Here is a 12,652-nt window from a genome sequence, read left to right as displayed (position 1 = left end):
CAAAATAATCAGAGGTAATACAAGGACAATTTTTTAATGCCGCGAGTTCTTACAATCTGACATGCACTGCCTGAAAGGATGATAGAAACAGAATCAACAGTAGCTTTCAAAAGGGAGTCAGATACATGTAAATAATAGTTTTCAGGGCTATGGAGAAAGAGGTGAGTAGTTTTAATTGGATAGCTCTTAAAGAGTTGACCCATGGGATGAATGGCTACCGTCTGTGCTGTATGATTCAATAAAATCAATATACTGAAATTGCAAAATTATATTTGAAAGGTTCAATATTAAGCAACACACTGGCATTATGCTTTGAACAAAAGCGGGATGGCCTGTCTGGACTTAGGCACTCTGCAGCTACAGTTATTCATAGGATCTAATGTGGTCCAATTATATACAAGCGAGAGCAATTGAATTGCAAGTGAAATTGGGAATCTTCAAGAGCCCATCAAAATAAATTTAAAACTACCACATTCTGGGCAACACTCCTTATTTTATTAATTTGCTTCCACAGGAATGTTTATAACTTCGAAACGTGTTCATCTAAATCCTGCATTAAGCTAAGAGTAAAGGCATACCAAGAATTCCACCATCAATTCCGTCTCCAAATCCATCATTCTTGAGGGGGTCATCATATGCCAGATGGTTACTTTTTTCAGCCAGCTGAGCTGTGGTGTTTTGCACTGGCTCCAACAACAGATTAGAGTCGCTGGTGCTTCCCATTATGTCTTCTTCAAACGTGCTGCCTTCGCGCATAATCTCACGATCATCAACACCAAAATCACCTTCGCATAGGGTGAAAATTCCATATAATCCATAAATTTTAATATCTTGCAGGTGCCAGACAAATTAAAAAATCACTATCTCAATTGTTTAGGCCAATGAAAAGGACCTAAAGCTAAAGCAGACATTGAGAAACCCATGTTTAATTTTTAATAAAGCAAATATTTAACAATTTGAAGTTCACGCCATGCTATGTGCAACCCCAGATACATTAGAGTGACAATATTTACATGTGTTAGTTACATGTATCAACCATTATTCATTTCATTAATAGGATATCCAACATTTGCACTTATATTGTGTAATTGCAAAATCAAACCATGATAGCAACTTTGTTGAGCAATATAGAGGCCACACATTTTTTAGCAGCCCAAAAGAAAAAATATTCAATTTTGCTATGACAAATAATATTTCTAGAATGGTTTAAAGAACAAAGATTCCCATACACAGATTGAAACTTTTAACAATGATCAAAAGCAAGTCTTCATTATAAGAGAATTAATAGTAACTACTTAAGTGTCAAAATAGCAGTTTTAGACCAACTTGTCCAAAACATTTCTGAATTCACAATAATCAATGGGCATTCTGTGGCTGATTATTTCTGAACAGAATTTATCTTTTTCTTAGCTCGCTGCAACTGGATCATTGCCAGACACCTTCACAGCTTATATTTTAGTCAGGGGAAAATAAAATGACAACTGACTGATCTAAACTAAAAAGCAAATGAAGGTGTTGTATCACAATATCTCATATCTGATTGCCTGAAGCACACCAGGGATATTGCTCTTTCACTGCAATAAACAAAATTTCACAAGACCATAAGGCAGGACCTATAATCAGGTTTGGCATTTCTTTTCCAAAGGTGGAAAACCCACTCAGAACATTCCAGGTACAGTGAATGGTAGAATCAACTCAAATCCACACACATTTATTCCATATTTGAACCTCCGGTTAATGAAAATCGCACACAATTTTATCTATGCAAGCTGATATTTTTAGTTCAATTCTTTTCCAAATCTTTTAACAATGCAAAACGTTGCTGAAGTAATCCTCCTACCTCTGCCAGTGAGGTGATCAACCAAACCCTAAAACAAAATAACTCAGGGGTGTTTAAATGTAAGCCACCAAGGTTTACACATAGGTAGGGATGTCCTGTGAGCATTCTTTATTTTTATGAGCATTCCACAAGTCAAGATGGTTTCCAAAATCCAAAGTGAAAGGTTAAGAGTAGAGAACTGCCTCTGTTACTCCAATCTGACCATTTATTTAATGATGAATAATTCTTAAAATATCTAGTAACTGACCAACAAGTTTTCAGTTAACAAAGTGACAGTGGTGATTTTCAACAAGGGACAGCAGATCTTTCCAGGATTACAATAGTCTGTAAAACCAGAACTTGTACTCTATCATCAAGGCTGGAGTCAGCTAAATGACATATGGTATGCAGCAAAAAGAGACACGATTCAACCCCTGCAATGCTATTCATTTGCTACAAGCCATCAGGTCCCTACTGTGCTAGTCTTTTGTACCAGCTAAACACTAACTAAAATACTTCAATTTTAAAAGGTGGAGTTGGGGACCATACGGACACTAGAACCTGCTCCATTGTTCAATACAATCATGGCTCATCTCCGGCATCAACTCCACTTTCCGCCTGCTCTCCATATCTCTCCATTCCCTAAGAGATCAAAATTCTGTTTTATTTCAGGTATTATATTTAAGCAAATATATTCAATGATGGAGCATCCACTGGGATTGACAACCCTCTTGGATAGAGAATTCCAAAGATTCACAATACTTTTAAGTGAAGAAATTTCTCCTCATCAATATTCAATGAGCGACCAGTTATCCTTAGACTCTGCCCACAGGTTCTAGATTCCCCAGCCATTGGAGAAAATCACTCAGTCTACCCTATCAAGCCTCTTCAGAATCTTGTATAAGAGCAACTCTCATTCTTCTAAATACAAGCAAATATAGGACCAATTTACTCAGCTTGTCATCATAGGACCATCCTCTCATCCCAGGAACTAATCTAGACAACCTTCACTGTACCCTCACCAAGGCAAGTATATTCTTCCTTAAAGTTTGAGACCATATGATCATAAGGAGTAGGCCATTTGGCCCCTCAAGCCTGCTCCGCCATTCAGTAAGATCATGGCTAATTGGATTAAGGCCACAATACACTCAGTCCTATTATCCAAGACATAGATTGGAAATAGCACTGATCCCTGCGCCACAACACTAGTGGAGCAGATTGGGCCTTTACTCATTGGTAGTTTAGAAGGAGAAGTGATTTTATTGAAACATAAGATTCTGAGAGGGTTTGACAGGGTAGATGCTGAGAAAACATTTCCAGTTATGGGGGAATCTAGAACTGGGGGAACAGTTTCAAAATAAGGGGCCTGATATTTAAGACGGAAATGAGCAAGAATTTCCTCTCGAAGGTCGTTAATCTTTGGAATTCCGTACTCCAGGAAGCAGTGGAGGCTGAGTCACTGAATATATTCAAGGCCGAGTTAGACAGACCTTTGATCTACAAGGGAGTCAAGGATTGTGGCAGATCGGCAGGAAAGTGGCATTAAGGCTATAATCACCTCAGCCATGATTTTATTGAGTGGCAGAACAGATTAGAGGGGCCAAATGTTCTACTCCTGCTACTATTTCTTATGCAGTTACATGCTCAAGAAACTCCAGCATTTTCCCGATGACTGGTGTCTGGCTAACTGGCCTGTAGTTTACTGTATTCTCTCTCCCTTCTTTCCGGAATAGCGGTGTTACATTTGTTAGTTTAAAATCTACTAGAACAGTCCTAGAATCCAGGGAAATTTTAGGAAGTCATATCCAGCACATCCACTTTCTCTGCAGCTACCTCTTTTAGAACCCTAGGAATTAGGCCATCGTGTCCTGGGGATTTTCAGATTTTAGTCCCTTAAGATTCTAATAACATTATTAATACCAGCAGAAAAAAGGTAAGTTCTTCCCCTCTTATTATCCCCTTAGTTATGCTCTATTTCTGGTCTGTAATTTGTCTCTTCCAATGTGAAGACAAATTATTTGTTCAACATCTCTGCCATTTCCTCATTTCCCATGATAATGTTTCCTGTCTCTGCCCCCAAGGACCAGCGTTTACTTTAGCTCCTCTCTTTATATACTTGTAAAATCTCTTACAATGTTTTTATATTCTTGATTAGTTTATTCTCCCTTTTTCATCAACTCTATGGTGGTCCTTTGCTGGTTTCTAAAACACTCCCAATGCTCAGGTTTACTACTATTCTTTGCGACATTAAAAGCCTCTTCTTTTAATCTAATACTATCCTTCCCTTCACTAGTGATGGATCTTTCTTGCTGGGTTTTCCTACAAACTCATTTTCCAGGCGACCTTTTCCAATTGATTTGTCCAGTTTATATTGAGATTAAAGTCCTCCACAATTATTACTTTGTCTTTATTAAAGCTCCAATTATTTCTTGCTTAATGCTACTGTCAGGGGGCCTATAAGCTTTCCCACCAGCGTTTTCTGATCCTTGTTATTTCCAATCTCCACCCATACTGATTTTATTTCCTGAGCTAAAATCCTTGCTCACTACTTTCTTTGTGTCATCATTTACTATCAGGGCTGCTACTCCTCCTTTTCCATCCGTCTGTTCTTTCGAAATGTGTACTCTAGAATATTTATTTCCCAACCTTAGTCACCTTGTAACTGTCTATGTAATGGCAATTAGGTCTAAGACCTAATCTTTATTTGTGTCACAAGGCCATTTGTCTTATTGCAAATGCTCCACGCATTCAGATTAGGAGTTTTTTTTTAAACTATCAGTTGCATGGACCTTATCTGTTCATGCAATATTACTGTTAAACTCTGTCTCTTACTGTCCCATTCTGTTTGTCTTTCCCCGAAGACTTTTGGCTTTAGATTTTAAAATCTCCCTTCAACTGAATCCTCCCCCGCCCCTCCTCTTTTAGTTTAAAGTCCTAATTATACGATTTGCCAGCATGTGCATGAGTCCAGGGACATGAAGGCCCTGATGATCTTAACCGCAGGGTCTCATTTAATTAAGTTCTTGAAGTCCTGACTGACACTCAGTCAGATTCACTATCTGGCCAGAGGTCTGGCGTGGTAATTTAGTGGCAGAAAGCTGCAACTGCGGACCTATGGGAATAATTCCTGGCAGTTAGCAGGAGAAAGGTTTCAGCATGACGGGGGCTAAGGCCAGGGCTGCGTTGGTCCAAAGATTCCTTGTGAGGCTTTTACGGAGCATTCCTGCTCCTCATCGTCGACAAGTTCTAACGAAACTTTTTCCCCCCACAATTGTTGCCTCCTATCATGGTTCTGAAATCAAACTGCAGAAAGTGCAGGACATCTTGACTTCAGGTTAACACAAGTTACAGTGCCAATCACATCACTGGGCTGAGAGTTTTGAAAATTAAGTAGATCAGGTCTGCCTTTAGCAGAAGCCTAGTCACTGGCATGATTCCCCCAAATTACTAACAAGGCAAGTTGGAGCCACAAATAGAATTTTCAAATTTTAACCCCCGCTCTCACATTATTCTTGCAAGGTGAGGGTGTTAAAATCAGAGCCAAAATATCCACCCTTCCCAGTCTACCCTGTTTGAATAACACAAGTGCACATCCTAAGCATTTATTATTATATCTATTAGGGAGTGAAAATACTATAGTTACAAACATACATACAGGAGAGGATAAAGACTAGCTGGTCCATTAAGCCTGTTATATGCTTTTGTGTAGTGATTTCTACCCACCGTCACACTCCCAACTCATTAGCTATACAATCCCTTGAAAGAGGCAAATGCTGCATCAACTCCTTGCCTCGCCACACTACTGGCACCACAACTAGAATTCTGTCCAAAGTGGCAATTATTTTTAAAAATTGGATATAGGTTCAAATTTTTAAATGCTTAGGGGAAAAATTGTTTGGTGCTATTTTTAATGACTTTAAAGACTAAAATTCCTATTTCTGGTAATGTAATGAAGCAGATAAATGATAATGGATCTTAAATATAAACAGCTTGTTTAAATAACACACAAAGCAATTTTATGTAAGTAGTTCTAATAACACTAACTTCTACTCCTAATAGAAATAATGCTAAAGACTAAATTCATAAATTATTAGAGAAATGAAAATATGGAGACGTAAAATTCAGATGATTTGTGTCTCTATGTTGAGGACAAAATCTCAATTCTCACCAAAGTCATTGTCCTGAAGTAAAGTGATGTTGCCCACTTCCTCTCTCATAGTGATCTCCTCCACTCTACTCTGGTTCAAGGTAAACTGTTGAGCCACATCAATATCACTGAAAAATAGATTATTAATTTGGTTAAAATTTTAAATTATGCAAATCAAACTGATTAGATGAGAGCTAGAAAAGACTCAACTCCAGGGGTTAAAAAGATCCCATGGCAAATATGATCAGTAGGAGTACACACTCTTATTACAATTCTGGACAAATTAAGAATTGCAGAATTCATACACAATAACCATCACCAAAATGTCAAATAGTTTTTTTTACAGATGAATTGTTCAGAAAACTTACTGCTGCCACACAAAAGTATCAAGTATCATTCCCATGCACTTTCTCTGGGATGCTAAAAATTGAATCATTATACAGAAATCATCTGACACCAGCAAAGTTCATTTCACATGGCCATGCAGCAGTGAGGCTAACAAAAAGTGCTCAGATCATGTTTGTGCTAAATATTAAGAACTCCATCGTTTCAGCCTTTTGCTAATAATGTCATAAAAACAATGCTGCAGCTGATCATTACTCTATCTAGATGAAGTCCAAGTATGTTTCTGGTCAGCAATTATACTTCTTTTGAAATTATGCCAAACACATGCTACACGACTTCATTCTTTGCGTATTTTTAATAGTGTGATTTCTCTATTTGGATATTCCAATTTGGGATTTTCTACATTGTCTATTCCATATTGATATTTGAGCTTGGTTAATACAAATGTCTAGTTTACAAATTTGTCACAAACAGAACTATGATCTGCTCCCTTAGTAAAGTGCAAAGGTCAGCTGCACTTGCATTGTCATAATAACCCATGTTTTGTCTACTCCATGAAACTTAAGCAATGTTGTTGGCTAACAATGTCATTCTTTTACTAAAATATGCAATTCAGTCAAGAGGTAAAAGACTAAATTCCACAAAATGCTACCTTTGCATATCATCCTTGTTTGTTTTGACATTGCATTTATTCTCTATGGGCCAGTAATTATTTGAGAAGACATTTCACAACATTACTGACAGAGACCATCTTGGAAACCATGGCTTTTCTCAGCCAAGCACATCATTGCGCAGTCCACTGCTAATTAGAAGTAAAATAGAGCACCCGCAGTGCCTCAGCAAATTTACACAGTAGATAATTGAGCCATCACCACCATGCATTAATATTGTTCAATGCTCAGTCTATATTGCACTGTCTAATTTCAGGTGTGCAACCAGTTGGCTTTTGTAGCCCTGGATTAAGAAGGAAAGAGAAAAAAATATTGGCTAGGATTTTCACTCCTAGTCACTGTCAAGCAGCTCTGCATTTCCGTGCAGGCGTTGAATAAAGCCAAAATCAGATTCATATGTAATGCCATGTTTCAATAGTCTGCTGTGATGTTTGTCAAGTTTTCCACATGGGATCATGATCTATTTGGCAACATACTGGAGGGCAATTAACATGCAAAGAACCATATCCAAGAATGGAGTCGATGCCAGTAATAAAGGCTTGGAAAAACATTGGCGAAGAAGTTAATATTTTTGAGCTGTAGGTCGAAGAAAAAAAAGCATTTTAAGTTATTCGATTATACAGGCTTTTGAAAATTGAGCGTATCTTTCAATTTACATGTTTACAAAGTGATGAGTGAGCCCTTTGTTCTAATTCCATGTTGCTTCTGTGAATAGCTTGGCTAATTTTATGCTTCCATATTCGCTCAAAAAAAAGTTAGATCATGTTTGGCAACTATTAGATTTCCCCCAACTTATCCCCCTCCTTAACACAGTGACAAGTGCTAAGGTATGGTTCTACAGCCAGTAACAACATTGACACCTTGTCCAGGTGGCTTTCCTTCACATGAATTTAAGGTACTAGGTTTCAGCAGGTTATTAATTGAATGTTTTACAACTAAGCTTGATTCAGTCTTCATCCATATCCCCCACACACACATTGAAATAAAACTACATGATAACAATCAGCACTGGGACACCTGGCTGAATTCTCCACTTTAGCACAACACCACCAAGGTCAATTGTTCTGTCTTGATTGAAATAAATCAGTGTAGATTTGAGTTATTTCTTGTCAACGTTGTTCATTCCTACATCACTCAGTACCCCAAACTATGACACTTTAAACATCATGAGTCATTGGTAAGTTGCCATTTTGAATTATGCCTCTTTTAAATCAATTCTGAAATTATTTTATGGTATTCACTTCCGCAAACATGATTTAAAAACACTTACTCTAAGTCAGGTAACGGCTGGTCAAAGTCATGAAATTCCTCAGGCAAAGTGATCGCATTGTATGCAGCTTCTCGGTTCTCCTCTGGGAGATCCACAACACCTATAATGAAGATATCAAATGTGATGATTTAATAATAGTTAATATGCAGTTAAACACAGTCTTCTAGGAATCAGAACAGTCAAAATAGGATAGGGTGTCACATGGACAGTCAATTAATAGTTTCTGATTAGAGCATGAGAGCTGATTACCACTCACATCCCAATGGTTGAACATGCTGCTTGGTGCAGTTGTGCTCAGATACTGTCTATATATCTTTAAAATCTTAAAGCAAGATGAATTCACAGTACTCATCTTGAATAAGTGTAGTGGGACTTGTGAATTTGAAACTGATCAAGAATTTGCAAGTCTTCTGGGATCACTCTCACCCATATATGATACTGTTCTTGTGATTCCAACTTTGAACTTCTTAGTTTGGCCTCAGAATTACAAGCACACCAAGCATGTAAATATTGAACCTGTTGGGCTCCAGTCAGTGACAAACTAGTTCCTTTTATCTAATTTCATATTTCACAATTTTATTCAGAAAATTGATGCTAAATTTGCTTGCTGTTTGGAGAGGAGCAAAAGGATCAAAAGACACATTTCAATTCTGAAGTTACATCATGTATGGTTTTTTAACATTATAAACACGAGAACACAAGAATAGGAGGAGCAGACCATAAGGCCCTTTGAGCCTGCACTGCCATTCAATACGATCATGGCTGATCTTGGGTTTCAACTCCATTTCCCTACCCGTTCCCCATATCCCTTGGTTGCGAGATCCAAAAAACTGTCTATCCCAGCCTTAAATGTATTCAATGATGGAGCATCCACAGCCTTCTGGGGTAGGGAATTCCAAAGATTCACAACCCTTTGAAGTAATTTCCCCTCATCTCAGACCTAAGTGGTCGGTCCCCTATACTGAGATTCTGCCTGGTGTTTTAGATTTCCCGACCAGGAGAAATTATCCGTGTCTACCTCATCAAACCCCTCAGAATCTTGTACTTATCAATGAGATCGTCGCTCATTCTTTTAAACGCCAGAGAAAACATACCCAATTTGCTCAGCCTCTTGTCATAGGACAACACCCTCATCCCAGGGACCAATTTAGTGAACCTTCGCACTACCGTCTTCAAGGAAAATATATCTTTTCTTAAATGCGGAGACCAAAACTGCGTACAGTACTCCAGATGTGGTCTCACCAAAACCCTAGCAAGACTTCTTTATTCTTGTACTCCAATCCCCTTGCACTAAAGGCCAACATGCCATTTGCCTTCCTAATTGCTTGCTGTGCCTGTATGTTAATTTTTTGCCTTCATTGTACGAGCACACCAAAGTCTCTTTGTACATCAACTTACAAGTTTCTCACCTTCTAAAAAATATTCAGCTCTTCTATTCTTTTGACTGAAGTGAAAAATTTAACACTTCCCTACATTATAATCCATCTACCATCTTGTTACCCACTCAATCTGTCTATATCTCTTTGCGGTCTTTGTGTCCTCCCCACAGCTTACCTTTCCACCTATCTTTGGATCACTAGCAAACTTAGATACATTTCTCAATCCCTTCAACTATGTCATTGATAGATTGTAAATAGCTGAGGGCCCAGCACTGACCCTCCACTATTCACTACCTGCCAACTTGAGAAAGTCCCATTTATGCCCACTCTCTGATTCGTATCTGTTAACCAATTCTCTATCCGTGCTAACACATTACCCCCGACTCCATCAGCCCTTATTTTGCCTATTAACATTTTGTGTAGTGCCTTATTGAAAGCCTTTTGAAAATCCAGGAATACAACATCTACTGGTTCCCCTTTATCTAACTTACTAGTTATATCCTCAAAAAGTTTCAATAAATTTGTTAAACAGGATTTCCCTTCAGTAAAACCATGTTGATTGGTTCTAATCATGCTATGTGCATTGATAATTCCTTTAACTTCCTTAAATATAAATTCCAGCATTTCCCCAACAACTCATATTGGGCTAACTGGCCTGTAGTTCCCCATTTTCTCTCCCCCCTTTCGAGAGGCAGAGTAACATTTGCCAACTTCCAATGTGATGGGACCATTCCCAAATCCAATGAATTCTGGAAAATCACAGCCAGCGTATCCACTATCTCTGCAGCCTTCTCCTTAGGGCGTCGACCATCAAGCCCCAGGGAGCTGTCGCATTTTAGTCCCTTAAGTTTCTCCAATACTTTTATTCTGTTGATAATAATTTCACCAATTTCCTCACTGTTTTAGTTCCTAGTTTACCATCTATTTCTGGAATGAAACTTGTGTCTTCAACTGTGAAGGTAGACAAAATATGTTTCAATGCCTCTACCATTTCCTTATTCCCCATGATAATTACTCCCATCTCTGATTCCAATGGACCAAAGTTAACTTTAGCTACTCTTTCTTTCTATATACTTATAAAAGCTCTTACAATCTATTTTTGTATTACTGGCTACTTTACTCTCATTTTTCCCCCCCGCTTTTTATCAACTTTTTGGCTGTCCTTTGTTGGTTTCTAAGGCTTGTTACTGAATTTACAACGGCAGACCTGGTTTGCAACCCTCAATGGTGAAAACAAGCAAAGTTTTGCATAATGATCAAAAAACTTGGCAAATGATTTTGGGCCTAAAGAATTGTCATGTACCCTTTTCCCCTCTCTTCACCCTGTACAGAGCAGCAAGCACATCCTCAGATCTACTCAGCTTTTAGAAAAATGTGGATTATAGACTAATGTTGTAGATGGTAGAAAAATTTATATTGTACGATCATAGTTCAAGGTTATAGAATCACAGAAAGAATTGAAAGGTTGCAGCATAGAAAGAGGCCATTCAGCCCATTGAGCCTATGCTAGCTTTCTCCAGTTTAGCTTGTCCCACTACCCTACCCTTTCCCCATGGCTCAACAAATTTTTCCTCTTCTGAAAAACATGATTGAATCTGCTTTTCCACCACACGCACAAGCAGTGCATTCCAGATCCTAACCAACAGTTGTGTAGAAGTTTTTCCTATCCTCACCTTTGGTCATTCACTTTAAATCTGTCTCATCTGGTTCCTGACTCTTCAAGAACAGTTTCTATCTATTCTGTCCAGACCCCTCATGATTTTGAATACCTCTAACAAATCTCCTCTCAACCTTATCTTCTCCAAGAATAACTCCAGCCTCTCTAACCTACTCAAGTAACTGCAGTCCCTCATCCATGGAAACAGTCTTGTAAATCTTTTCTGCACACGCACTAAAGTCTTCACATCCTTCCTAAAGCACAGTGCCCATAATCGGACAGAATATTCCAGTTGAGGCCAAAATGGAGTTTTATAAAGGTTCTTCGTACCTAATGCTTTTGTATTCTGTGCTTTTATAAATCCCAGGATCCCGTATGCCCTTTTAATCATTTTTTCAACTTACCTTGGCACAAAAACGTATTACTTTGCACTTCTCGGTATCAAAAAAGCTCCTGTTCTAGTACCTTCCCCTGGGGAACCCCAGTGTATGCCTTCCTCCAGTCAGAAAGAACCATTCACCACCACTGTTTCCTGTCACTTCGTCAACTTCGTATCCCTGCTGCCACTATCCGTTTTACTCCATGGTCCTCAACTTTGTTGGCAAACCTACTACATACCACTTTATCAAATGCCTTTTGGAAGTCCATATACAACTACATTACCCTCATCAAAAGACTCAGTCAAGTTAATTATACACGATTTGTCTTTAACAAATTAAGCCATACTTGTTCAAGTGACTTAATTTTGTCCTGGATTATCTCTCAAATTTTCTCACCACCTAGTTTAAACTGACAAAGCTTGCAGTTTCTGGATTAACCGTAACATCCTTGTTCAAAAAATAAGGTGCAACATTTAAAATTTTCCAGTTGACTGGCACCACCCTCATATCCAAGGAAGATTTGAAGATCATGGCCAATACCTCAGCAATTTGCACCCTTATTTCCCTTGGCATCCTGAGATACACCCCATCAACTTTTAAGTACAACCAGACTTTCTAATACTTCTTCTGTATCATTTTTTAACCTATCCAGTATGTCAACTGCCTCCTCTTACTATGATTTTTACTACCTTTCATTACTTATATGCCTGGAGAAAACTTTTGGAGTCCTTATATGCTAACTACCAGTCTCTTCTCACACTCTTGCTTTGCCTTTTATTAGCCTTTTCATTTCTCCTATGAATTTTCTATGATCAGCCAGGTTCTCACTTGTGTTAGCAATCTGACAGCTGTCAGACATCCCCTTTTCCAGCTCCATTTTACTTGCTAACTGTTTTGCCATCCAGGGAGCTCTGCCTTCGTTGTGCACCCCTTCTCCCTCATTGGAATATACTTCGCCTGTACCTGAACAACCTCTTTGAAGGC

At 38.4% G+C, this 12,652-nt stretch overlaps 1 protein-coding gene across 2 annotated transcripts in view; it reads right to left on the bottom strand.

Annotated features, from left to right (window-relative positions):
* Positions 1-12,652, bottom strand: part of rad21b (RAD21 cohesin complex component b) — a 52,326-nt gene that overhangs the window by 17,736 nt on the left and 21,938 nt on the right. For both annotated transcript variants that reach the window (XM_078540195.1, XM_078540196.1), the window contains 3 exons: positions 8,253-8,352; positions 5,988-6,094; positions 579-785 (listed from right to left, as the gene is read on the bottom strand). In XM_078540195.1, coding sequence (XP_078396321.1) covers positions 579-785; positions 5,988-6,094; positions 8,253-8,352 — 414 coding nt within the window. The remainder of the gene's footprint in view (positions 1-578; positions 786-5,987; positions 6,095-8,252; positions 8,353-12,652) is intronic.

Source organism: Cetorhinus maximus, chromosome 4, assembly GCF_964194155.1.
Source record: "Cetorhinus maximus chromosome 4, sCetMax3.hap1.1, whole genome shotgun sequence".
NCBI classification, from domain to species: domain Eukaryota; kingdom Metazoa; phylum Chordata; class Chondrichthyes; order Lamniformes; family Cetorhinidae; genus Cetorhinus; species Cetorhinus maximus.
This window is presented reverse-complemented; position numbering and strand designations above follow the sequence as displayed.